Source organism: Medicago sativa, chromosome 8 (genome assembly GCF_051527215.1).
Source record: "Medicago sativa cultivar Bolivia chromosome 8, Bolivia_mono, whole genome shotgun sequence".
Classification (NCBI taxonomy): domain Eukaryota; kingdom Viridiplantae; phylum Streptophyta; class Magnoliopsida; order Fabales; family Fabaceae; genus Medicago; species Medicago sativa.
The window spans coordinates 35,716,398-35,742,135 of record NC_140756.1 but is presented as its reverse complement, the minus strand read 5'-3'; the positions used below and the strand labels follow the sequence as shown (position 1 = coordinate 35,742,135).

General features: G+C 30.8%; 1 protein-coding gene across 7 annotated transcripts; it reads right to left on the bottom strand.

Moving 5' to 3' along the window:
- Positions 1–8,440: 8,440 nt before the first annotated feature.
- Positions 8,441–17,562, bottom strand: CYCB3;1 (cyclin b3;1). Of its 7 annotated transcripts, none has more exons than XM_085732386.1 (25): positions 17,442–17,562; positions 17,269–17,317; positions 17,088–17,160; positions 16,979–17,011; positions 16,257–16,314; positions 16,068–16,116; positions 15,885–15,975; positions 15,589–15,646; positions 14,499–14,556; positions 14,339–14,417; positions 14,179–14,214; positions 13,987–14,085; positions 13,824–13,859; positions 13,675–13,738; positions 13,448–13,496; positions 13,262–13,355; positions 12,436–12,481; positions 11,686–12,078; positions 11,485–11,607; positions 10,690–10,779; positions 10,341–10,502; positions 10,189–10,248; positions 9,245–9,343; positions 8,923–9,101; positions 8,441–8,844 (listed from the first exon to the last, which is right to left on the bottom strand). In XM_085732386.1, exons 1-25 carry the CDS (start codon positions 17,454–17,456, stop codon positions 8,709–8,711), a joined length of 2,229 nt encoding a protein of 742 aa, XP_085588512.1. In that variant the 5' UTR covers positions 17,457–17,562; the 3' UTR covers positions 8,441–8,708. The 7 variants fall into 7 exon arrangements, with proteins under 7 accessions (XP_085588512.1, XP_085588516.1, XP_085588514.1 ...); XM_085732390.1 differs by having other exon boundaries at positions 13,675–13,729; XM_085732388.1 differs by having other exon boundaries at positions 14,339–14,411.
- Between the last annotated feature and the right edge of the window lie 8,176 nt (positions 17,563–25,738).

The following is a 25,738-nucleotide window of genomic DNA, read 5'->3' as shown; positions in this document are numbered from 1 at the left end:
ACTCTAATTTCAAAAATTGATTCAATTTATGATATTACTCCGCTACATGTTGTATATATCCATGTATTTTGTTCAAATTCACATATTCATCCTATGATACCCTCGAGTTCTAACGGCTTATGACAAGATATGTACCAATTACATGTTGGTACATAATTCTTAATTATCATCCAATCAAATTGTAATCAACACATCATCATATTAAGTTAGCCAGTCTTGAGTTTTTTTTTCCTATATTTAGTCAATTTGTCTTTCATCATTTGTATATGCATCTTCCTTTCGTACAAATTATTTATAATATCATTTATTTGAAATGCAAATATTTTTACCTCCTGACCAATTCAATTTTATTGATTTCATTATTATCAAATTGATTTAGGTACCATTTTTTTCCTTCCGAATTTTGATTCCCTTTTATAGGTTTAGCTGCCGGCTCTGTTAATTTTAGGGTTTTCATCCCCATATATATTTACACCTTTTGAAAAAGTTTGCTTCACGTTTTAATGAATTTCATTATTTTTCTATTAATTTGAAGCGACGTAATTGAAAGACGTTTTGAATCAGATTTCTTCATTCCAAAACTATTTTTTTTTTGCCACTATTAATAATGAGAGATATGTGAAAGGCATGTCAATGTTTTGTTCTTCCAACGTTGAAGTTGTGCATATAAAAGAGAATTCTTCCTTAAAAAAAACAGAGAATTCTCAAGTATTTTTGGGTAACATATTAGTTGATAGTTCTCAAGATATTATATTTCACTTATATGTTTCTCACATCTACTCTTGCATACAATACGGAATTTTAACTCACACTTGAGACATTAACATCTCTCCATTAAGTGTTAGGATCTTTGTGTTTGTAGTCCACCACCAAGAACAACTCTCGATCCCCCACAACGTCGAACCCGGATGTGATACTACCGTTGGGCTTTCTGTGGGAGCCTACGTTGATGTAGATCGACAATTTGGATAAAGAGAAACCACACAAGTGATAATGATACAACCAAAACTCCATCTAAAATTTTAAGTAACACCTGATACATCACAATATTCCCTCCATCAAATATAACGACATTCTAGCCCGTGCTTGGCACGGGTGTCCATGCTAGTTCTATTCATTTATTAAAAAAATCTTCACCTTTGGTCTTTTGCGGGATCTCACAAAAGGAAAACGTAGATGTGTAATACTAAGTTAACAAAATAAATGTTTATTATACATTTAAAATTGATATGGAATTTTTTTAATAAGTGTAATATTTTGGCAGTATAGTTACCCAGTAATCTCCAAATCCTTAAACAAACCCATAAAACTAACAGCAAGTTATTATTTTCCCTTATTATTTCTCTATGTTCAAATTCCTTTTTCATATTTTTTGAAGAAGCTAAATTAGCCCACCTAAATTGACTTATTTTTGTCTAATTTACTTTCTCTCTTCTCATAAATGAAATAAAAAAAACATCCCTCTTTGAAACCGCTACCAACCCACCTTTTTTAAGATGTTGTGCCTCTGAACTTATTAGACAATCTCACCAAGTCGCAAATACAAAGAATCTCACACTGAAAAGGGAGAAGTTAATGTGTCATGTGCGAGTTAAACATCTTGTTGGATCATGTATCTAATGTCTTAAGATTTTGGGTCAAAATATGGTGTTATGTCATTTTTGAGGATTATCTTAACAAAATGTGATGATCCAACTCATTGTATACTCCATCAAAACTCTGAACATTATGATGAATTGCTTTCTTAGCTTTTTTTATGTCATTTTTTTAATTTTTTATATTAATTAAAAAATTAAATTTTTATTTTATTTCAAATTCCTTCACTTTTGGTCTTTGGTGGGGCACAAACCATGGAAAAACGCCAATGTGTTATGATTAGTTGACAAAATAAAAATAAAAGCGTCTTTTAATTTTCTCTCTATTTTTCGTACAATTTATTATATTCTTCTTCCCAAAAAATTTCGTACTATTTCTTATTATGTGCTTGTATGAACCTTCAATAACTGACAATGAAGACAAACATGTGTACTAATCGAATACACGGTGACAATAGATGTCTAGTAAAAATAGATGCTTAGAGCATCCCCAACGGTGAGATCTTCACCATTTAAGATCCAGTAACTAATAGGCATCCCATGGGGAATTTTTTTTTAGGGTCTTCTAATACCGAGAGTCTCACTTGAGACCCCCAATTCATAAGTGGATCCGACAATACTTTTTATTAAAATAATATGTTAGTGTTGAAATATAAATGATGAAGAGTTATTGGTGGGAACCATTTATACTTTTTGTTACATGATCTCCATTGGAGTGATTGAGTATTTATTATGTACTTTTACTAAAAAATTATAAAAGAATGATGTGTACATGTGGGATACATCATTAGGGATGCTCCATTAGGGATGCTCTTACAATTTGATACATCAAAATCAAGCAAAAGACGATCAACTAAACTCTAAGATTAATGGTTTCGGACCCACTGAAAAATAAGAGTAGTATTTTTTTTTTTTTTTACAAATAGTGAGTATTGTTTTTTGAAATAACAATACTCACTATTTGTAAAAAATAGTGAGTATTGTTGAAAATTAAAAAATACAATAAAATTGAAAAGAATTTTGAATTCTGGGGTTCAATATCGGAATTGTGTGAAGAATGGTGAAATTAGAATCAATATCTAGAAAAAATTCAAGAAAATCACTACATTAACGTATGGATACAAAATTTACTGCAAAAATAATTAATAATATATTTTATAAAAAAATTACATCATGTGAAAATGAAAAAAAAAAGTATTAAGTTGTTTTTAAAAACATATGAGTAGATAAAAAAGTATGAGTAATTTATTTTTTTCTCATCACAAATGTTTTTATTTTTTTTCATAAATAATATGAACTTAAATAATGTTTTTTATGTACCATTAATTCAATCATTCCTTATATATAAAGAAAAAAACGTTTTTCTTTGACCCTTCTTATCACCCTTGTTTTTTATTTTCTTGCTTCTACAAATAATATGAACTTTTTTATGGAAAGAAATAATATGAACTTAATCAATGCTTTTTATACACCACCAAATCATTCCTTATAGAGAAAAACAAAAATGTTTTGCTTTGAATGATGTTTCCTATGTGAAATATAGACATTGATTCTACTAATTTTTGCTCCCTTTTTAAATTATAGCTACTATGTTGGTACATGTAATCCTTCAAAAAAAAAAAGTTGGTACATGTTATATTTGTTTTTTTATCTCTTTTTTGCATATCTTGTGCCTAGTTTAGATGCTATCAATATTTTTTAATTTTTATTTTTTTATTTTATAGAGAGAGAAAACATTAATTTTAGCACATAAATTTTTCAAATCACATAAAAAAATACAGACGAAATTTTATATAAATTCTAATGATGCAAAACAAAAAATATGTAAACTATAATTAGTTATGATAGTGCTACGTATAAGAAATTTTTATACTGAGTTGAAAAATGTCAATAAAGTTTAAGGCATTATTGCATACATATAAATTTTCATCGCAAATTAATTTCATTTCATGTCCATTAAGTGTAAAGTTAATTTGATTAAATGCCATAATATTTTTAAATGAAATTTAAGGTGACAGTAAAGATAATTGGGACAAAGACAATCATTGAAATTAATTAAAAAGATTATGCTGCCTCTTTCTTTGAATTCGGTTTATGTCCATAATTGTTTATTTGGCTAGGTTTATGTCCTTTAATTTTTTTATTTGTCATTTTTTTCTTAATAAATTTTTAGCCTAAAAAGCTCGTTAAAAAGTATGCTTAAAATATCTATAATTTGCTATTTTTTTTTTTACAAATATAATTTGCTATTTTAAATACAAAAACTATCTTGAATACTATTTACAAATGAAAGACATAATATTTTATTCATTATCATAGTTGAAAAGTGATATCTTTAATATATTGAATTGATAAAAAAAATTATATAAAACAAATGATTTTTTTAATGACAAATGTTAGTAATTAGTTGCAAAAAGAAACCATTAATTACATTAATTGGAACATTCCTTTAGAGTTAGAAGTCGCGATTATGTGTCTCGAGAAACCATGTCTATTGGTCCATGGCTGATTGAAGCTTTTGATACATTCTACTGAAGAAACTATGATAAATGAAAAGTCGTCATAGTAAATCATGATGAAGTTAAAATGTGTTCTTATTATAAATGGTTTGTCCAAATTAGATGATCTGAACCAATTGCATGCAACCATTAGTATGATGTGTAACATATCAGGAGATGTGTTAAGAATTTATCAAATAAGAGTTCATGTGTAATACAAACTCTAAGCTAAATATTTATAAAATAAGAGTTCATGCAAGATAAATATTTATAAAATAGTTATAGATAAAAGCTAAATCAATATTTTTTTTAGGATAAGCTAAATCAATCTATTGAGATTAGTTTTTCGACAGATCAATACATTAAGTAATATTCAACCAACATAACGTATCTAAACTCTAACATCTTGATTCTATATCAAATACAAAATATTGCTTCGACTTGAAATTATATTGTTGATTTTGAACGCTTTGAAGTTGAAGAATGGAGATACATGCTCTCCAATGGGACCCTGAGAAAGTAGAATTAGCAATTAACAATTAGATACAAAAAAAAAATTAAAATCAACGCCATAATCTACAACGAAGTGATTCAACATTCATGTTTTTTTTTGACAAAAAACTTCCATGCTTTAAAAACATAGAAAATTCTTTTTTTTTTTTTTATGAATTTTTTTATGGGGGAAGAAATGGGGGAAGAGACATATGAAAATAATGGAAAAAAATTATCTATATATAGGGAAAAAATCATGGAATGATCAATTTTGATTGGTCTATGAAAACTAAATGCGTCATGATTCATTTTGATTGGCTAATAAAAAAGAAATGAGTCATGATTCAATTTGATTGGATTATAAGAAAGCATTAAATGAGATGAAGAGTGTGATTTACATTTTTTTTTGAGGGAAGGTTTAACGTTTATTTTAGAAAGTCCTTAAATACAATCATAAGTTTTCATATTTTTGATATTCTTTGCCAATCACCCATTTATGTCCGGTTGTCCATACTTAAAAATAAACATATTTAAACTTTTTCTTTTACCGATACTTAAATATGAATTTGAAAAGAAAAAAAAAAGTATTTGTTTTTGGAAAAAAAATAGTTATTTAATAATTTTAGTTTTATTTTGAATTTTGAGTTTTTAACTGGGATATTTCGAAAATCATCTGTATTTTTTTATTACATTTTCTAACTTGGTTTTTAAAAAATAAATAAACATAGGTCATGTAAAAAAAACGATATCATGTTAAAAATATTTAAATGCATAATTCTTTGACCAAATCATATCAATAATATTTTAATCAATATGAAATATATATTGCCATTTGCGGTTCATGTCATATTAATAATAGTATTATTTTTGGAAAAACAATGCATCAATTTAGAATATTTCATAAAAAAATAAACATAAAATAATAGCAATAAATATCAAATGCATAAGAATGCTTGGTTTAGTTTATGGTGCCACGTGTCATAACCATACTTTGAGGGGTTTATTAGTTTATGATGCCACATGTCATAACGAAAAGAAGAGAAAATAACTTTCATAATGGGACATGAAATAGGTCCTAAATTTATATTATATAGATATAGATATCAATTAACTTTTCTTTGATTCTATACATATAAGGATAATTCATACAAAATTAAGCTCTTGATACATAAATGAATAGAAACGATGTGGTGGAAAGTGCCTGTAAATTTAGCCTATTTATAGGACAATTAGAGAGGTAGTTTTGTTAAGTCAACTTTTTTGTAGTAATTAGATTTTAATGAAAATGAATATGCATTAAAATCACATGATGTGACAATTTCAAGTCAACCCAATTCTCTCTCAATAATATTCTGCTACACAATTTTATAACAACTTTTACTAAAATTTTGCTGCACTTTTTTTCTTTAGAGTCATTTTCACCGATATTTGACTGCGCGTTTTTCTAATAATTTTTTCTAATATTTTTCTACATGTATTTTGTTAGTCATTTTCACTAATAATTGGATTCATTCTAATTAATATTTCACTAATATTCTCTCCTTAATTTTTTGTTGTACACTATTCTTCTACATGTTTATTTGTAGGGTAATTTTTTTTTTGTTCAAGTGACCCTCATGGATTGTTAACTTTTATCCACCTTAAGAGTTATTTCATTTTTTATTTTGAAATAAAGAATCAATTACGAAATAATTTTCACAACCATTAAACTCTTTTTTTTTGCGACGAATCCTACTTATTATTTTTTGCGACGAATCATATTTATTATTTTTTGTTTGATCGAATAAAAAAAATTAACAAATTTAATTTTTTTGAAGGAAACAAATTTAATATTGCTAATTAACATTGCCTTATATATAGTGTTAAGAAAATTGGGAAATTTAATCATCATTTGCCAAGTGGCAAAATGCATATGTGGAGAGCCTATTAGAAAAGTAACATTTAATAAAGGTCAATGTAAAACATTTGCAATTGTATAGAATATAGATATAGATATAGATATAGATAGATATAGATATAGATATAGATAGAGATTATGGAAAATATATCTTTACATTAATTACATATCACACAATTAATGGATTGATAGAGTTTAGAAAAATTAATGTGGCACCGTGATATTTTTTAGGGTAAAATATGCTTTTCGTCCCTGTAATTATAGGGCATTTGAATTTTCGTCCCTGAGCTTACTAATCCTCCCATCTTGTCCCTGTAATTATTAATCATTTGAGATTTCATCCTAATTACAAAATTTTGCTGAGGTGGAGGGTAATTAGTGACGTGGCATCTGTTTAATGGTTTTTTGTCAGGACACGTCATCAAAGGGCCGGGGCAATGACATTTTTGCCCTTAATGAACCTGGGCTTGCGCGCAATGACCATTTTGCCCCTGCCTCAATCTTTTCTTCTTTCCCTCTTCTCCTTCTTCTCTGTCGAACCCAGAAAAGCTGAACCTCTCTTCTCCACTTTCCTTCTCAACTGTTATGCCTCTATCTCCGACAACAACCACAACACCAACAACACAACGCCGCTAACAATCGTCGATGGGATTTGATGCTCCATGAATTCGTCACAGGCACCGTCAAACAATTCAATTCCCTGATGTTAATGATGAAGATTGGAACAACAACAAAATTGGAACAGCAATAACAACAATAACCATGGTAGTGACTAAATCATTTAGATAGAAAAAACAACAAGTAATCAAAATCCAAAGTGACGATTGTGTTGCTTAGTTTGTCAGAATGAAGCGTCGTAATGAGGATGACGAATTCAAAATCCAAAGCGTTAAAGTCAGAATCAAAATCTGGGTTTCAGCTGCGCTAAACCCGGAGGCTGTGAATCTATAAGTCTCGACTTTGATTCGCAGCTTGAGGTGTTCAAATCTGGGTTTCTAAAACTCTGAAGTTTCGTCCACGGCGGCGACGGCGGAGAAGTATGATTGAGTTTTTTTGAAGTGAAGAATCGATTGGGGTTAGTGTTAGTGTTGAAGGTGTTGGGTTTGGCGATGAGATGAGTGTGGGATAGGGTGCGTGGAAGGCGTCGTGAATCGAGAATGAATGCTCCGGTGAGCTTTGAGCCCACGTCGTGAATCAAGCTCCATGATATGTGAGGGATGATGGTATGCTTAAAATCATCTGATAGGATGTTGGTGACAGGAACTGATCTTCAATTAAAAAACCCTCTCAGGGCAATTTATTTATTATTTCATTGATATTTAGTTTAAAAAATCTGAGGAGTTGGTATACATGGTGGTATCCTTTGGCATAGTCAAGTTACTTTTGATGCTCACACATCTCTTAAGCTATTTCCATGATATGTTAATGGCCAGCTTGATTCGACAGAGAAGAAGAAGGAGAGGAGGGAAAGAAGAAAAGAAGAAGAGAGGGGCAAAAATGTCATTGCCCCGCCGCACAGCTGACGTGTCCTGACACAAATCCATTAAACACATGCCACGTCACTAATTACCCTCCACCTCAGCAAAATTTTGTAATTAGGATGAAATCTCAAATGATTAATAATTACAGGGACAAGATGGGAGGATTAGTAAGCTCAGGGACGAAAATTCAAATGCCCTATAATTACAGGGACGAAAAGCATATTTTACCCTATTTTTTATTAAAAAAATCTAAAGTTGCTCGTTAGAGTTTGGAAAAATTAATGTGGCACCGTGATATTTTATTAAAAAAATATAAATTTTTTTGTTTAATGATCTATGCAGGCCTTTATTTTATTTTTTTATTAGAGCCTGCCTAAGCCTTTATCTTTATTCATTATTGAAATTATTTGGTAACCAAAAAAAAAAAAAAAATTATTGAAATTAAAATGTAATAATACTCCATCCTTCCCAATATCATAGTGCACAATGAAAACGGATGTTCCTATTATCTTTTGATTGATTGAAGTTATAAGAATGTATTAACCTCAGTGTTTCCTACCAAACAATGTTTTTGATAAAACCTAACTTTTATAGCTGGAACTAAGGTTGTGTGAGAATCCAACCTGGTAAAAGGATTTCAGCTATAAAAACCTCAAGAACAAAAAAATGAAGAGGTTACAACATTCACAGAGGAGAAGAATGTGACACTATATTACATAAGTATAACTCTCCAGTACAAATCAAATCAACGGGGAAGTCTATCCAACGGTTTCACTGCTGCAACCCCACCGAGCTCCTTTCTGGAATATTTTTCATAAGCCACTCTTAACTTTCCCTTCCCGGCAGCTTTGTGGAATTTCAGTATCATATCAGCACAATCCCTGCAAATATTGCAGTTAGCATAAACAAAAGTCACACAATTTTTGAAACTGAAAAAGATAAAATGGTAGAACAAGTGCCTGATCTGTGAAACTTCATAACGTGCATGCTTTTGAAGTAGTGGTGTCCATGATGGGGTTATTTGCAGTGTACAGCGCGCGACATAGAGAGCCGATGCGCATAGTAGTGAAGGCTTGAACGCTAAAGCTTCATATTCAACTAAGCATAGGTCAATGAGAAAGAATGCCATGTGTTCAAGCTGTGAAAATAAATTACAAACAAAAAATGTTAGAAATCAAACATACATGCATAAAGAATCAATTAGAATAACCAATTTATTAGAAATATTTTGGTCCTATATCAATCAGTATGTCTGTAGAGTGTGCATGCTGAATTACATACCTTCATATCTGATTGTGCAGCCTTGAGAAACCTTATCAGAAAAACGTAAGGAGTGGGAGCATTAAGACGGAACTTCAATTTTCTAAGAATAAGCTTTTCCTGAACAGTAAAATTCATTCCACATATTAGTTAGAATATAATAGTAAGAACCATGTTTGAACCTAATACAAGTGCAAATAAAAATAGAAAATTGAACAAAATCAGCAAGATTTTGGAATTTATCAACTGGATTACCCAGTTGAATTCAGTTGAAATGGGCCAGTTGAAAATTAAAGATGGGAAGAAGAAACAGAATATGATGTATCATTCAACAGTATTTCCTCTGATCAAGATGGACCAGAGATGGAAAACAATCCTGTGATCAACATTATTCAAGAGACTCTGATCAACAGTATTTCCTACTTCTGCTCCTTGTCTATTTCTCCAGTTGTAGATCCATTTCTTTACTTTGCAATTTTCTTAAGGTTTTCATTATTTTGGTTGACTTAACTATGCATGAAATGTATTGAGATCATTCTCAAAATTTAAACATGACATAAGCTAGTTGAGTCCTATGATGCTTGATCAGCAAGATTTTGGAATTTATCAACTGGATTACCCAGTTGAATTCAGTTGAAATGGGCCAGTTGAAAATTAAAGATGGGAAGAAGAAACAGAATATGATGTATCATTCAACAGTATTTCCTCTGATCAAGATGGACCAGAGATGGAAAACAATCCTGTGATCAACATTATTCAAGAGACTCTGATCAACAGTATTTCTTACTTCTGCTCCTTGTCTATTTCTCCAGTTGTCGATCCATTTCTTTACTTTGCAATTTTCGTAAGGTTTTCATTATTTTGGTTGACTTAACTATGCATGAAATGTATTGAGATCATTCTCAAAATTTAAACATGACATAAGCTAGTTGAGTCCTATGATGCTTGTTATAAGAATTGCATACCATTCCAAGCATTTGATCTCTTGTATACGACTCAGCTGAGATGCTAATCAAATCCTTTACCTAGAAACAAATGAGACAAAATAAAAATTACAATCGTCACAATGAATCACACCCTCTTTTCTTCAAAATAAATGTTTGAAATGACTTCTCACCCTTGGATGCCAAAAGTCCTCATACTTTGAGGCCAACAAAAGGGATGTAAGACCAACTAACTGCATCTCACTCGTTTTTATATTCACTTGGGAAAGATATTGATCCAACAATGTCACTGTCAGATATAGTGTCTCGGGCATCAAATCATATTTGAAGTGTACCTGTAAAATCCAAGAAATAAGCAGAGAAAAAAGACTAGTGATGTTGGATCTACAAAATAAAATTATCAGCAAAAAAATGGATAGAGAGCTATTAACATCTAAAAGAGGGAAAAACACAGAACAATATATAAAGAAAGGACAAGGACAAAAGACAATACATTAAGGATGAGGGAAATTAGTTATGCACCTCAATTAGCCAGTTGACCAATACTCCCCGCATATGAGGAGTAATCTCTGTCTGAATTGACATGTAATTTGATAGAGCTTGACCATGTGCCTGCGATTGGAAGTAATTTTTAAAAAACAAATATCAGTTGCAGTTAGAGAGCAAGGAAAAAATATAATATAAATTTGTATGTGGAAAACTAAAAACTCCTGTTAGCATTATGATTATGCCCAATGAGGAAGCGGCAAAATCATTGAAACCATGGCACAAGTAAGATTACTTCACACTTTCTGATGAGATAATTAAGTATCTAGTAATAACATATGAGATCAAAAGAGACACCAAAATAAAATGTGATTTATTCATGTTCACAATTTTGGGGCCCCAATATAGGATTCTTGGGTAAAAACGTAGACATTGACTATATTGACTGCAAGATATGATTGGCATGTATTATGCATATTAATTATGATAATCCCTGCAAGATTGGGATGACTTCCAGACATAACCCTCAAGTTTCAACCACTAAAAATGCAACAGTGCTAAAAAGGTCAAGTTTTTTATATAAAAGCAGATATATCTCAAGGCTCAGATGTTTTTGATATAAAATTATTTACTAATTCTATAATCAGTGGAGCTATAAAATCCTACAGCAATTTTATAGGAAAATAAGAACAGAAGGACAAGCATGTTTATGAAAGAAGAAAGTTAATCTAGAAACAAAAACAAAAACAAAAACAAAATGGATGTCTTCTGTGGTAACCAATTTCAAATTTCAATCTGAATAAGTAAAATCAGAAGCTTGATCAATATTACCTCAGTAACCCAATAGTACTGATATATAGCATCAATGTATTCAGAAACTTCTAGATGATTACATTCATCGTCTATACTTGGTAGGTTATCCTGCTCCCTAACTTCACCATTTTCCTTGAGAATCTGCAAATTAAGGCTTACTTCATTTTTAAATTTCAGAGGATCTTAACAAAATGTGGTTTAATACATTGAGCTTGATACCTTAGATTTTTCCATTAATGAAGTTGTATAAGATTTCCGACGGCTGGAACTTTTTCTTGGAATCAACTCTGATAAATCCGTTTTCAAACTGCTCTCCCCATCAGATGGTCGATGTCTTTGATTTGCGTCATCAGATATGACAACTGAATTATTCTCAGGAATCAACTCTGATAAATCTGTTTTCATACTGCACTCCCCATCAGATGGTTGATGTCTTTGACTTGCATCATTGGAAAAGACCACTGAACTGTTATCAGAAAGAGACGAAGAAACTTTTTCCTCATCCTTAGAGGCAATTGTACTAGTTGGTTTTGATTTGTTCTGGCCTGATATGGATTTAGATTTTAGAGTCCTCTGAGATGTAGAAGCCTTGATTGTGGTCTTAACAACAGGCTGCATACAAAAATATATAAATGTGGTGGAAATTATTCACTAATGGAATAGAAGCTTAAAATCACAAAATGAACCAAGAAATATACTGAGCATAACATCTTTAACAAGCATGTTAACCAAACATTAGCTGCAAATTTTTCTGACAGGCACACAACACAATAGTTCGCTCTTATTACTTATACGAGCATAGGAAATAAATTCCAAATGTAATACAAGATAAAGCATTGATATGAAAATAGCTTTTAAAATAAATAAACAAATTGAATGAAAAATAAAAAATTCCATAGAACAATTGAAAAACCAATCAACCAAATAAATCAACCAGAACAGGCAATAAACAAAGTACAGCCAACATACCTTGACTGACTTTCTTGAGGAGACTTGGTACGCATTACTCGTAATCCTACACGCCAGATAAAATGACCCATTAATAACAACAAATCACATCCTCTAAATTAACAATTAGAAATTTTGATAAAATCAAAGAGAAGTAGTAGCAGTTATCTTGCATAGCAAAGAGAAACAGTAGTTACTGAAGAATACAAGCAGGTCATCTATAAACAGAGATATCTAGTAGCTCCAAATTCCAAAAAAATTAAAAAAATTGAGGGTTTTCTAATTCAAATTTTTTGTTAAATATGAAATCATGTATGTGCCCTCACCTAAGTCAGTATTTATGTATTATGTAGTATATTGTTTTCTATCAGTGTATTGCGTACGTGTGCATCAGTCTTTGTATCTTTATGTAATATTATGTATCATATGGTTCTAGCTCTTCCTCAGAGTTAGTCTAAGTTATTGCATTCTGTTGCATTGTTCGAGAAGAATCTGAGTTGAGTCCTCTCTCTCTTTCTATCTCTCTTCTTTTAAGTTTTTCTTTTCTTGTAGTCTTCTTTTTTAGGGCTTGAACTGTATTAATGGCTAAATCTACTCAAATTCATGATCTGCCGTGTCCTCTGATGGCAGCCATACTGGAAAACTTGCTATACTCCTCCAGTTTATTCTAGACTAACTTAAATTCATGAGTCGTAGGTCATTAGTACCAATTATTACAGGCTAACTTGTTACACTCCTTCGGTTTTACAACTTGAAGACCAAAGAAACAGACAAAATGTACTAAAAGTACGCAATTACTATCAGAGGCATAAACTAATAATATGAGCACTTATTGATTATCACATACATTTGAACAAAGCCATCACTAACTCGAGTCTTCCATAGATTGCGCCTTGCATTAATTAGTTGGGAACTAACTCTTGTTCCTGTTGTCAGCTTACCTGAAAATCAGCAGTAAGTTAAGTTCATTCAACATAGAATAAGTCAGCTCATTGATATTTTCATAGTTCTTATCAATATCATGGCTTCTTACTTGGAAGACCACTTTGGCCACTGGCTGTTTCAGAACTTCCAGCATTTTCCTAAAAGGAAGAAAAATGAGACACAAGAAAAGGAAAATTATTTAAAAAAATATATATATCAATTAAATAAGAAAAAAGATCTGGCAATCCAAATAAGCACAACTTTGCGGAGGAAATGATATTGTATTGATATTATTCACCACCAGGAAAGAAAAATTGTAAACAGAATTATGCTAACCTTTGTGTTATTCATCTCTACCCTGTTTACCCTCCTTGGAACTGGCAGAGACTTCCTTGAAGTGCTTGGAACAGACAAATAAACGTTCTAGTTTTAGTCGCATGTTGTTCATAAAACTTACACAAATCAACATAATGAAATTCGCAAACCTTGTAGTTGTGGGTAACATAGGTTTCCTTGCAAACCTAAAAGGAAAGAGAAAAAGTGTCGGGATAATTTCTAGAATAACATGCTTGGAATAAAAAATAAAAAACATAAATAGCTTAACGTCCTGTTAAATGTGAGATAAACAAGAGACGGGATCTCAAGTACCTATCCTTTGTGGCAACTGATTGACCTCCATTTGAATTATTCTTCTGATCACCTAAAGAAGCCCTTAAACCTGTAACTGGCAGAGACTTCCTTGAAGTGCTGGAAGAAACATATGAACGTTCAGGTTTTAGTCACATGTATGTCATAAATAAAACTTACACAAACAAACCAACAAAATGAAATTCACAAAACCTTGTAGTTGTAGGTAACATAGGCTTCCTTGCAAACCTATAAGGAAAAAAGCAGTGTCAGGATAATTTCTAGAATAACATGCTTGGGATGATAAATAATAAACATAAATAACTTAATATGCAATTAAATGTGAGTAAACAAGAGACGGGATCTCAAGTACCCATCCTTTGTGCCAACTGGTTGACCTCCATTTGATGAACTATTCTTCCGATCACCTAAGGAAACCCTTAAACCTGTGCCTACTAATTATTAGATGAAGGAAGAAAAACAGCTAAAACTGTTCAACCATACAATATGAAGGTCTAGGGGAAATAAGTCACCTCCATTGGAAGCATCTAATTGAACTCCACCATGACTAGTACTTTTTAGCTCTTTGACCTGATTTGAGGAAGAAAAGTAATCAGTACTTCATGTATGTTACCTTTCAAATATCCACCATCCCAACAAGAAAAACATCCATAGAAGTTCCATGGTTAATGTTGCTGAATGTAGAAAATGATTGGTTAAAAGGGGTGAAAAGGCAGTAGGTATGAAGTTAGTGGCCAGCTGATCCTGCTATCATATGGCTTGACTGCCTAAAACCATTGAATCTGCCAGCAAACCTCCAGAAGCTTATCTTCTATACATATGACTCAAGGCAGTGCAATTTCTTAAGTCTTTGCACAGTACATTTATTTACTAAAGAAAGTCCAATACTCAGCTACAATAAGGATAGCTACCAAAAAATCCTAGTCAGCCACATCTACATCCTCTTGACATTGTTGTTAAATCTGGAGATCCATTTCATAGCTACTACTTCATTAAATTTAAAATAATATGCCAGATAACAGTAGAACATCTCTCTAAAGAAAAGAGGAGCTGGGAACGACAAGGGCAATTGAGAAACGAAAGAAGAAGAAAAAAAAAACATAGATAAATGATTTACAGCAATAACAAACAAATAACAACAATCAAGCCCTATCCCACCAAGTGGGGTCGGCTACATGGATCAAATTACGCCATAATGTTCTATCAAAAACCATATTTTTGTCCAACACATTAATCTAAAAGGGAACTGTATACCAATTGAGCTAGGGGAACATTTTTATTTACCACAATAACAAATAGATCCAAAAACTTATCTTCCTAATGAAGAAGATGATTGATTTCATAGGACTTTTTCACGTTTATGTTTTTATTATTAATTAATATTCATAGAAGTGATTGTGTAGATTACATAGCCAAGAACATGATTCCATCATTGGGGCATCAAGCGCATTAATTAATATATTTCTTTTTCTTTTTTTTTTGAAGAGGAGTAGAGAACATTAATTAGTTCAAGTAAAAGGAGTGTTCCTTTAGCTGAACAACTGATTGAGTAAACAAAAACAAAACACAGACAGGATATTCGAAGAGTGTGACTTTCCATACCGTGAAGGATTTCCTCAAAGGGATGCCCACTGTTTTAGTGGTTGAACCTGCTGAAACCCTGGTAAGGCACATACAACAATAAATAACAGACATTCAGTTAAGGAAGAATGCATTAGAAGAAATGCTTAAAAAGTTATTTAGGTTGCTATTAGATTTTCCGGTGAACTGTAAGAATCATCAAGATAAAGGTCCTAGAAAGAACGTCAAGTAAATCTCAACAGTAACTAGCAAAAAATATACTTAAACAAGCTTCCCTTCCTAACCTTCTATTAACCCACAATAAAGAAGGTTCTTACTTAATTTTGGAGATATTACGCTTAGCAGCTGTTGTAGAGCTTCCTTGAGCATTGGTAACATCAGCCAATGCCTTTCTCGCTTTCATATTTCCTACCAAACGTCAAAATAAGTGAAAATGATGAATGTGCTTTGCAACATGTTTGTCAAAATTTTAACGCAAAATAAGTACAGGTAAAACTTACCAGAAGCTCCACATGTTTTGTTACTTTTCTCCATGCTTTTGAAATCACCCTTCATCATTAGGTTGCAAAACAATTATACAAGCAGTAAGCAATGGCTTGCTCAAGGATACAACATATATAGACACTTTCCAAGTATTTCCAGATGTTGTGAGTATTCAGAAAGTATTAGAAGTTTAGAATGTATATTACCTTTGGATTAGCGGCAGTATTGGATATAACCCCTTTGTTAGCAGCTACGGCATTCTTTCTACATGAATTACAAAATGAGAAGAGAGAGAGGAAATAGGGTCAATATGTTGCTCTATTGTACCCAAGAAACTACACCTAAAGAAAGTACATGACACTGCTGTTTTGTATGTTATCATGGTTTCTAATAATCAATTTTGCACGTCGAAATACAATAATACACACACATACAAAACTAGAAAGCTATTCTGATACTATAGTAGCACTCTTTCTACATAAATTACAAAATGAGAAGACAGAAAAAAATAGATCAACATGTTGTTTATGGCAGTCACGAAAACTACACCCAGATGAAATATCTTACACTGTCGTATTGTATCTTATCATGGGTTTTACACATCAAAATACAATACACACACATATAAGGCATCAGCTTTGGACCTTAAACGATACAATTTTGGGACAACCCTGTTGTTCAATTAAAACCACGAGTCTAAACAAACAGAACAACAACAACAATAATAAAAGCAAATAAAACTGACTAAGCCCGCGAAACTAAATTCACTTCCACTACAACAGAACAACTAAAGAGCACCATTGTTCATGTAATATCTTAAAAAACAATGCACATGTAGCCTTTCTTCGCCATTACATGCAATCAATCATATATCGAAACTATCCCTTTTTTTATAAAAAAATTCTTCGAAATAGGTATCATATCATACCTTGAAGCTGCGCCAACTTCTCTTGCAGAAGTCCTAAAGAAAGAATTGGAATTAGTTCTAAACAATTCATATCCAATTACATATAAAAGAAGAGAAATTAAACACATACATGGTAGACCCATCACCAACTTGAATCCGGTCAATTTCGGAAAAAATCTTGAAATTCTTACCACCACCCACTGCTTCATATAAATCAAACAATATATAAAATCAATTAAATCAAAACAATAATCAATCCAGTGAATAACACTTCAAATTCACAAAAAAATTAATTAATTAATTAATCATACCGGTTGGACGCGATTCAGAGGCTCGAGTTGAGCCCAATCTGGATTTTACCTGAAACATGCAAGAACGAAACAAGAACATCAGAAAAAAGAGAAAGAAAAGAAAAGGTTGATTTATGCGAAATTTGAAAATGAAGAAATTAGGGTTTATCTGAGAAATTAGGGTTGAAAATTACCTTGAGAGTAACCATTGAGGATTGGAAGAGAAACACGATGGATGATGCAGTTCGCAGAGAACGAACAAATGAAAATTACTTTACCGTTGGAATCTCTCTCTCTCTCTCAAATTTGAATCTCAAATCAATAACACCGCGTTTTGTGCCTTTACTAACATTTTGAATTCACCTCATTTTACATTAATACCCCTACTCAAGTCTAGTCTAAACTAAAGAGACTTTTTTTCTCTCTTTTTTTTAGAGAGATTCTCTTGTGGCTTTTCCATTATATTATTATATCCATTTTTCAATTGTTTTTCAATAATTTTGAAGGAATTTAGTGAAATCAAACGAGTGGTTGAGATTCTATTAGACTCTCTGGTCACTGTAGAGGATATGCTCTCGAGAAAAAAATTGTGCAAATTTAAGACTTTTGTAACATAGACCAAATGACAATAGTCACTTCAGAATTCACACATAAGTTGAGGAATTGAGTTTCAACCTTCAACCACAACGTCTAGTCTAACAATGTTGATATTTTTATCACGTGAATTAGGACTTGCGGACAACTTTTTTTTAATTCTTGAGAAAATATTTTCTAATTTTATTATTTTAATATTTGATGAGCTTGATGGACATATCAAATAAGCGCTTTCATGTCACACTACTAATTTTAACTATCATTACCTTACAAGAGTGGGTGATATGATGAAATAATGTATTTTAATATAATTTTAGTGTAAAATAGGGGTGTTCAAAGGTTGAGTTAGATTCATTTAGGTTAGATCTAAAACTTGTATCTTTTAAATCAAACTCCAACCAACCTAACTCTATCCAAGCAAGTTCGTTTTAGTCAGGTCATTATCGGCTCTATATTTTGGGATAGGATGTAACCATGTTAAATTTAGGTAATGTGTCGTTTTCTTTTAAGTGTCGTTTGATTATCGATATTGTGTTTCTATTTAACTGTCGTTTTGATCTTTTAAGAGAATAATTTGTAAATTATACAATTTTTTAATAAAACTAATTAATGATGTGTATTTAGATAATTTAATATTTTTTAATAAAGTTTGTTATTCTAAAAACAAAACTTTGTTTTTTTTATTAATGATGTTTCAGCACCAATATTTAAATTTGGCAAAGGAATACTATTAACGCTCAAATCTATGTCACACAATGTGAATTTAGTGTTGGTTGGAGTCATAGTTGAAGTTTAAATTTTGATTAAAGAAGTTCGAGGAAAGTTGAAGAACGTAGTTATATTTTGATTAATGTGAAGTTAAAAACATTATTTTGTTTTACAATTATTAAAAAGTAGTTGGTTATGGATGAGAGATACAGTATATGAAAAAAGGAGTTTATTGGAGGGAGTGAGAGAGAGAGTATAGCAATTGTTTGTTATTTGAGAAATATATAAAATCAAATTTATTGAGAAGATAGAAATTTTGTGTCAAAAAAAAAAATAGAAATTTATTGGTGGATTAAAATGAGGTTAATAATAGGAAAAATCACTACAAATATCCACTTCTTTAATTTGAATGTACTATTTTAAAACGGCAGTTTAAAAGAAGCGAATGGAGTATTTAGTATGAAAAGTTATGTGTTGAAAAATCATATTCTTTCATAGGTTTGTACGTTCCCATGTATATTACCAACAAAAATAAGCCTCTATATTACTATACAAGTAAAAACCGTATACAAATTTTAAAAAAAATCGTATTGGTAAAAATATTATTATAAAAAAAAAGTGAGTTAAAATATAAGCACGTGTATAAATTAAAAAAAAAAATAGGGGCATGTTTTAATATATGAGTAAAAATATAGGGGCTTGTATAAATGACATAAAAAAGACCCCTGTTATTAAATATGAGCAAAAATATAGGCACATTAAATTACCAAAATAGAGATAAGAATACATACATTTTGTGTATTCATGAAACTAGACTAGTGCTTTTGAGCATGTTATGTTATAGTGATTGGAGGTCGCCTTAAGAAAAAGCCTGCTCCTTTGTTGGTGGCTAATGTGTAGCTCCGTGTGATGTTAGATGGAAACATGTTTTATGGAATCGTTTGAGTGGCTACATTCTTAAGAAAGGCAACTTAAACTGGTGCGTATGTGGAGACTTTAACTCCGTATGTTCAGATGCAGAGATTGAGGGTGTTGTTAAGGGCATGTTGTTGTTCAAACTTCAAAGTGTTGGTTGTTAAATATGAGATCGTGGGTGGCCATGGAGGGAGAAATACATCTATTTGGTGGAAGGATTTACGTGGTGTTAGTGAGGGTGTTGGCGCGAGTGATGAGGGTTGGTTTCAGGAAGTTGTGGTTTGTAGGGTCAGTAATGGTGAAAACATTTCTTTTTGGAATCATTCTTGGTCAAAGGAAGGTCTTTTATCGTCTAGATTTAGTCGTCTTTTTTAGTTATTTGTTAATAATATTGTGTGTGTGTGTGTGTGTGTGTGTGTGTGTGTGTGTGTGTAAGTAGCTGCGATGTGGAGGTTAGGTTGGGGGGTTGAGGGTCAGGGATGTAGGTGGATAATGGGACTAATTGACATGGAGGCATGATCCTATTGATGGCTAATTTCCACTAAGGGAGAGTAATGTGGCAATGATCCACATAATTCGTAACAAAGTTGTGCCCCTCAAAGTATTATTACTTGCTTGGAGAACTCTTAATAAGAGGATTCTGCCAAAGGATAATATGTTTCAGTGTTGAGTGGTTCCTTAATGTTCCTTGTGGTGTGTTAGAGGTTGTGGGAAGGATGAAACGATTGATCATCTTTTCTTGGATTGTGATTTTCTTTGGTGGTTTTTGGCATTATGTTCTTTGTTGGTTGAGGATTTGTTTTGTTCACCCAACTGTGTTTGTATGCATGTATTACGATTCAATGGTCCACATTTATTCCGGAAGGAAGTTCGTCATTGTTTTCAAATGATCTGGTTTACTTGTATCTGTGTCAATTGGAAGAAGTGCAACTCAAAGATTTTTGCAACAAAGATTCAACTTTGGAGGAGTTACTTGATTGCATCAAGCTTCTTTTTTATTCTCCTTTCCGGTGGTGGTTGAAAACTCATAAACCATCTTTTTATTTTATTTTCATGCTTTGTGGTCTAATTCACCAGTCTGTATCTGTTATGCCACCATTAATGCTAGTTTTGTGGCATTTGGATTGTCTTTCGTTTTTGTAACTTGAAACTTTGTTTTAGATTCCTTTTAGAGACATGTTGTGCTTACTTATGACGTTTTTATCGTAATATATCGCATTTGATTTCTTAAAAAAAAATTGATGATACAAAAAATGTTACTCTCTCAGTCCCACAATGAATGACCCTTTTGATCATTTCACACATATTTTTTTTTAAAACAATGTATAAATGATAGAGAGAGAAAAATAATTTTAGTAAAGTACTTTTATCAGTATCGATGAATGTATGAAGATGGTGATGAAGATCAAGAATAAGAGGAGAGAATAAGATGATGAGAAGTGAAAGAAAAAAAAATAGATAGTGGTGGTGCACTTTTAGATAAAATAGACATGTCGTTTGTGTAATCCCTAGATGCCAATAATTTTATGTTAAACTTATGTTATGCATTATGACTTTTATTATCTTAACAAGCTTTAGTAAGTAAGATCTTAATATATATAAATGTTATACAATCTCCAATCAACCCTGATTAACCCTAATCGAACCAGGTACAATATGCCACCACTTCGTAACTTTTACCACTAGGCCACAACCATTATTTTGAAATATTGTTGCTTCTAAAATAGATATGTAAGGCCTTTTTTTAAGCCACTAACACCTTGACAGTTCCTTTTCCAATAGCAGTTACTTTTTTATTATTGACGGATCCTTTTATATTTTTCCCAATTACTACATAGCATTTCCTTTTCTTATTTTTTTTTCCTTTCTTATAACAACTTCTCTTTTCCTTTCTTATAACAACTTCTTTTCATTATTCTTTTTTTTTCTTTCTGTAACCACATATCAGTTTTATATATTATTTTCTAGGTGCAAACTTTTGTCTATTATTTTCTTTTGATTACAATGTTCACTATGAATTATCATTTTAATTGGGTTGATATTCACCTTTGATTACTTCAGCTGAATGATACTTATATATGAAACTCTATAAAAAGCCGTGCATCGCACGGGTTAGAGTCTAGTTAAATAAAAGAGTAAATTACACTCCCCTTCCCTAAAAGAATCTTGAATTACACTCCCCTCCCCTCTTATGTTAAAATATACACTCACCTCCCTTGAAAAATAAATTTTATATTCTCCTCTCTTATAAGATGCTTGAATTACAACCTCCTTCCTTAATAATTAAATATGCACTGCACTTTAATCTATCTCAACATAAAAAAATATTTTTATGATATATACTAATTTTGAACTACCATTTGAGAAAAATAAATTCATTTCTTTATAATTTAAATGTCAATAATAATTAAATTAAAATATTTTGCTATTGATTTTATAATTTAGAGTATAAAATTAGCTTTTAAATAACCATGCTTTATTGTTTTTAGTAATTTTTCACATATTTTAATTTTATTTTGGGTTGTTTCATATTTTATTATAGGGTTTAAAACTACATGTTAATGAAATTGTGAATAAAAAATAGCGAAAAATACGTATTCAAATTTTGATTATATATTGCTTCAAAAAAAAATTGATTATATTAAAATAGACCCGCAATGCTATTTTTTCCAAAGTGTGCTAGATTTTTATTTTTTGGCTACATTATTAGAAATAAAATAAAAAAATTGAGGGAGTAAAATGTAGATTTTAACATAAGAGGGGAGGGGAATGTAATTCAAGCTTCTCTTAGGGGTGGGGAGTGAAAAAATTTCTAATATATTTTAAATAAGAGGGGAGGAAAGTGTATATTTTAACATAAGAGGGGAGGGGAGTGTAATTTAAGCATCTTTGAGGGGAGGGGGTGTAATTTACTCTAAATAAAATGAGACATTCTTTCCTCTAAAAAAAGAAACATTCTTTATTACATTTGCTATAAGATTAATAAAATAAATGAGACATTCTTTCCTCTAAAAAAAGAAACATTCTTTATTACATTTGCTATAAGATTAATAAAATTCTTATAATAGATAGTTCAAGTAATGGAACATTAAGTGAGACTTAACCTTGAAATTACATTACTATAAAGAACACTATTTTCAAAAGTATTTGTAGTCAAGATTTAATATAATTTGGGATAGTAATAAAGTGTAAATACTATTATGTATGTAGACTGATGATCACGTTTCACAGACTGTAGATATGAAATAATAACTCTATACATATGTGTAAATATTAAGAGTAATACTTATACTAGATTGACCCACTATGAAAATACTACATTACATGTTATGAAGATGTCATAAGATATTCTCATATTGAGAATGGTGTATACCTCTAAGACCTGAAACCTCTAAGATTCTTATATGTGGTCTCAAATGTTTTACTGTCATTCAAACGTTATTTGTCATATAATAACAATAAAGTCGGTTGACTAATCATGCTGACGGGTATGAGTGTCCTAGATGAGATTTGTCTCTTATGTATAACATAAGAAATATCTTTAGACCTCTTAATTGAATATGATTGTAAAATTACATGGCCATGTTGAACTAAGTCAATATGGATATTGGACTTATTCGTTACTCAGTATATTCTATGATCAAGAAATATAAATATCGAGCTACACAAGGGTAACACAATCTATGTCTTGTGTCCAATAATAGATATAAGGGCAAAGGGGTAATTAGACACATGCTCGTTATCATGAGAAAAGTTTCGTCAGATCACATGGCATTCTCGTCACTTCGATAGCAACAATTATGTGTTGCTAGATGCTTATTGTTGTTTATAATATTAATATCTATACTTACTATATATAAAGAAAACAACCCCTTTCAGCTCTTTTGAGTTGAATTTTTTTTTTTTTCCAAAAATGCCTTCAATTTTCAATGCAAATAACACATGTAACAAATAACTAACAATAAATTTAAATATTAAAAAATGTAATAAACACGATATGAATATATATATATATATGTCTATTTTTTTCTTTATAATTTAAAAAGTGTAACAAACTACATGAGTATATTTATACTTACTTTTTCATTATCCCAATTATACCTTTAAACAACTTTTTCTATAATAAAGATTGTTGCTGGTGTCATTAAAAAAATATTTAGATTATATTTTTTGTTATATTGTGGGTGTCATTTAAATAAATAATCATGGTTGGTTTGTTATAACTTGAAAGCAACAAACATTTATATTTTTAGTTTTAATCAAAATTAAAATTTCATTAAAACAACACCGTTCAGTTACCAACATAACGAGTACGTGAGTGCTCATATTTTTCGCTAGTACGATATAATATTATTACCAACATAACGAGAAGTCATATGGTCACACATATGACATATAGACGAGAGAATAAATAAGACTTATTTAGAAATTAATAAGTAAGGACTTGGTAATTAAACTAATAAATATGATTTATTAATTAAATTACAAAATGTAGTACATCGTAAGGTACATTGCGTTTCAAGTGGAATGTTGTACGCCATAGACTACGGTGGAGTCTATAATTAGAACCCACTTGTGCAGAGTTCAGTTACCACTTTACAAAACCTTAAACTGCAAATCATAGTTCTCTTTGAACCTCTTATCACTTGGCTAGCATTGGGAACCAGATGAGATCTATTCGTGTGGACAGTGGAGACATTGTTGCATTGATTTGCTTGTAATCAAAATCATTTTTGGGTACCAACATTTTTAGCGACTCTTGTCAAATTCGTAATGATCCAAGAAAAGCAAAATAAAATTTTAAATTTCTACTGCCTATTGTAATCATGATTTCCCTTCGCATGCATGATATAATGGTTACATTAAAAAAAAAGATCAAACCGTTGATACTAAACAAATTAATAAGGTATTCGATGGATCACCTATAATGTGTGTCCACCTTATCAATTAAAGGTTAAAAGTTAACAGAATTGAACAAACTTGACTAATGAAGGTAAGTTATGGAACCAAATCATAACGAAAATTAAACCAATATAAAACCTCAAATAATTAAGGACATAATATCCAATTTAGGCAATTTTTTTTAACAAATAAGTCACTCATTGTACAATCTTTATAAAAAAAAGCAAAATTATATTTTTAATCCCTTAACTTAATTTTAAGTAATATTTTAGTCATTTATCTTTTTCCAGTTCAATTTCGTCATTTTGGGGCATTTGCATATAGATTTTCAAGCTTAAAATTCATATTTTTATTTTCTTATGGTCTCTCAATCTTTAAATCTATGATCTTTCATTTATGTTTGCATATAAATATTAGATTTAAAGCTTGAAAATCCATGTATAAACGAACCAAAATGAGATAATTAAAATGAGAAAAGATAAAAGACCAAACTGTTACCCCAAATTAAGTTAAGAGACTAAAATCGTAATTTTGCCAAAGAAAGAAAAAAAAAAGTCACTGATTGTATAAGATAGCAGGATACAAGGATATTGTAGGTCTTGGCACTAGCAGCACTATACACGGGCAAGGATATCATATCATATCATATCATATCATATCATATCATATCATATCATATCATATCCCTCATAAGTTGTTTTGAATAAGTTATTTTGAAAAAACAGATCCTAATAAGCTGTTTTGCATAAATAAATAAGTTATTTTGAAAAAAGAGATCCTATTAGCTGTTTTACATAAATAAGCTATTTTGAATAAGTTATTTTGAAAAAAGAGATCCTAATAAGCTGTTTTGCATAAATAAGCTGTTTTGAATAAGTAGTTTTGAAAGAAGAGATCTTGATAAACCGCTTTGTATAAATAAGCTGTTTTGTATAAGTTGTTTTTTAAAATGAGATCCTAATAAGCTGTTTCGTATAAATAAGTTGTTTTGAATAAGTTATTTTGAAAAATGAGATCCTAATAAGCTATTTTGCATAAATAAGCTGTTTTGAATAAGTTGATTTTAAAATAAGTTGTTTTGCATAAAATAAGTTATTTTAAAATAAGTTGTTTTTTTAAAAATAAGTTGGTTTTAAATATATATGCTTAATGGTTCGGTTTGGTTCGGTTTGGATAACTGTGGTTATTAATGGTTCGGTTTGGTTAATTAACCGTTATCAAAATAATGGTTCAGTCCATAAATTTGTGAAATGGTTCAGTTAATTTTGATATGATTCGGTTCGGTTAACCGGTTCGGTTCGGTTAACCATTAATTTTGCCCAGCCCTACTCATATCCCTCTATAAACCCTGAGAAGAGAGTTTGGGCGTTCC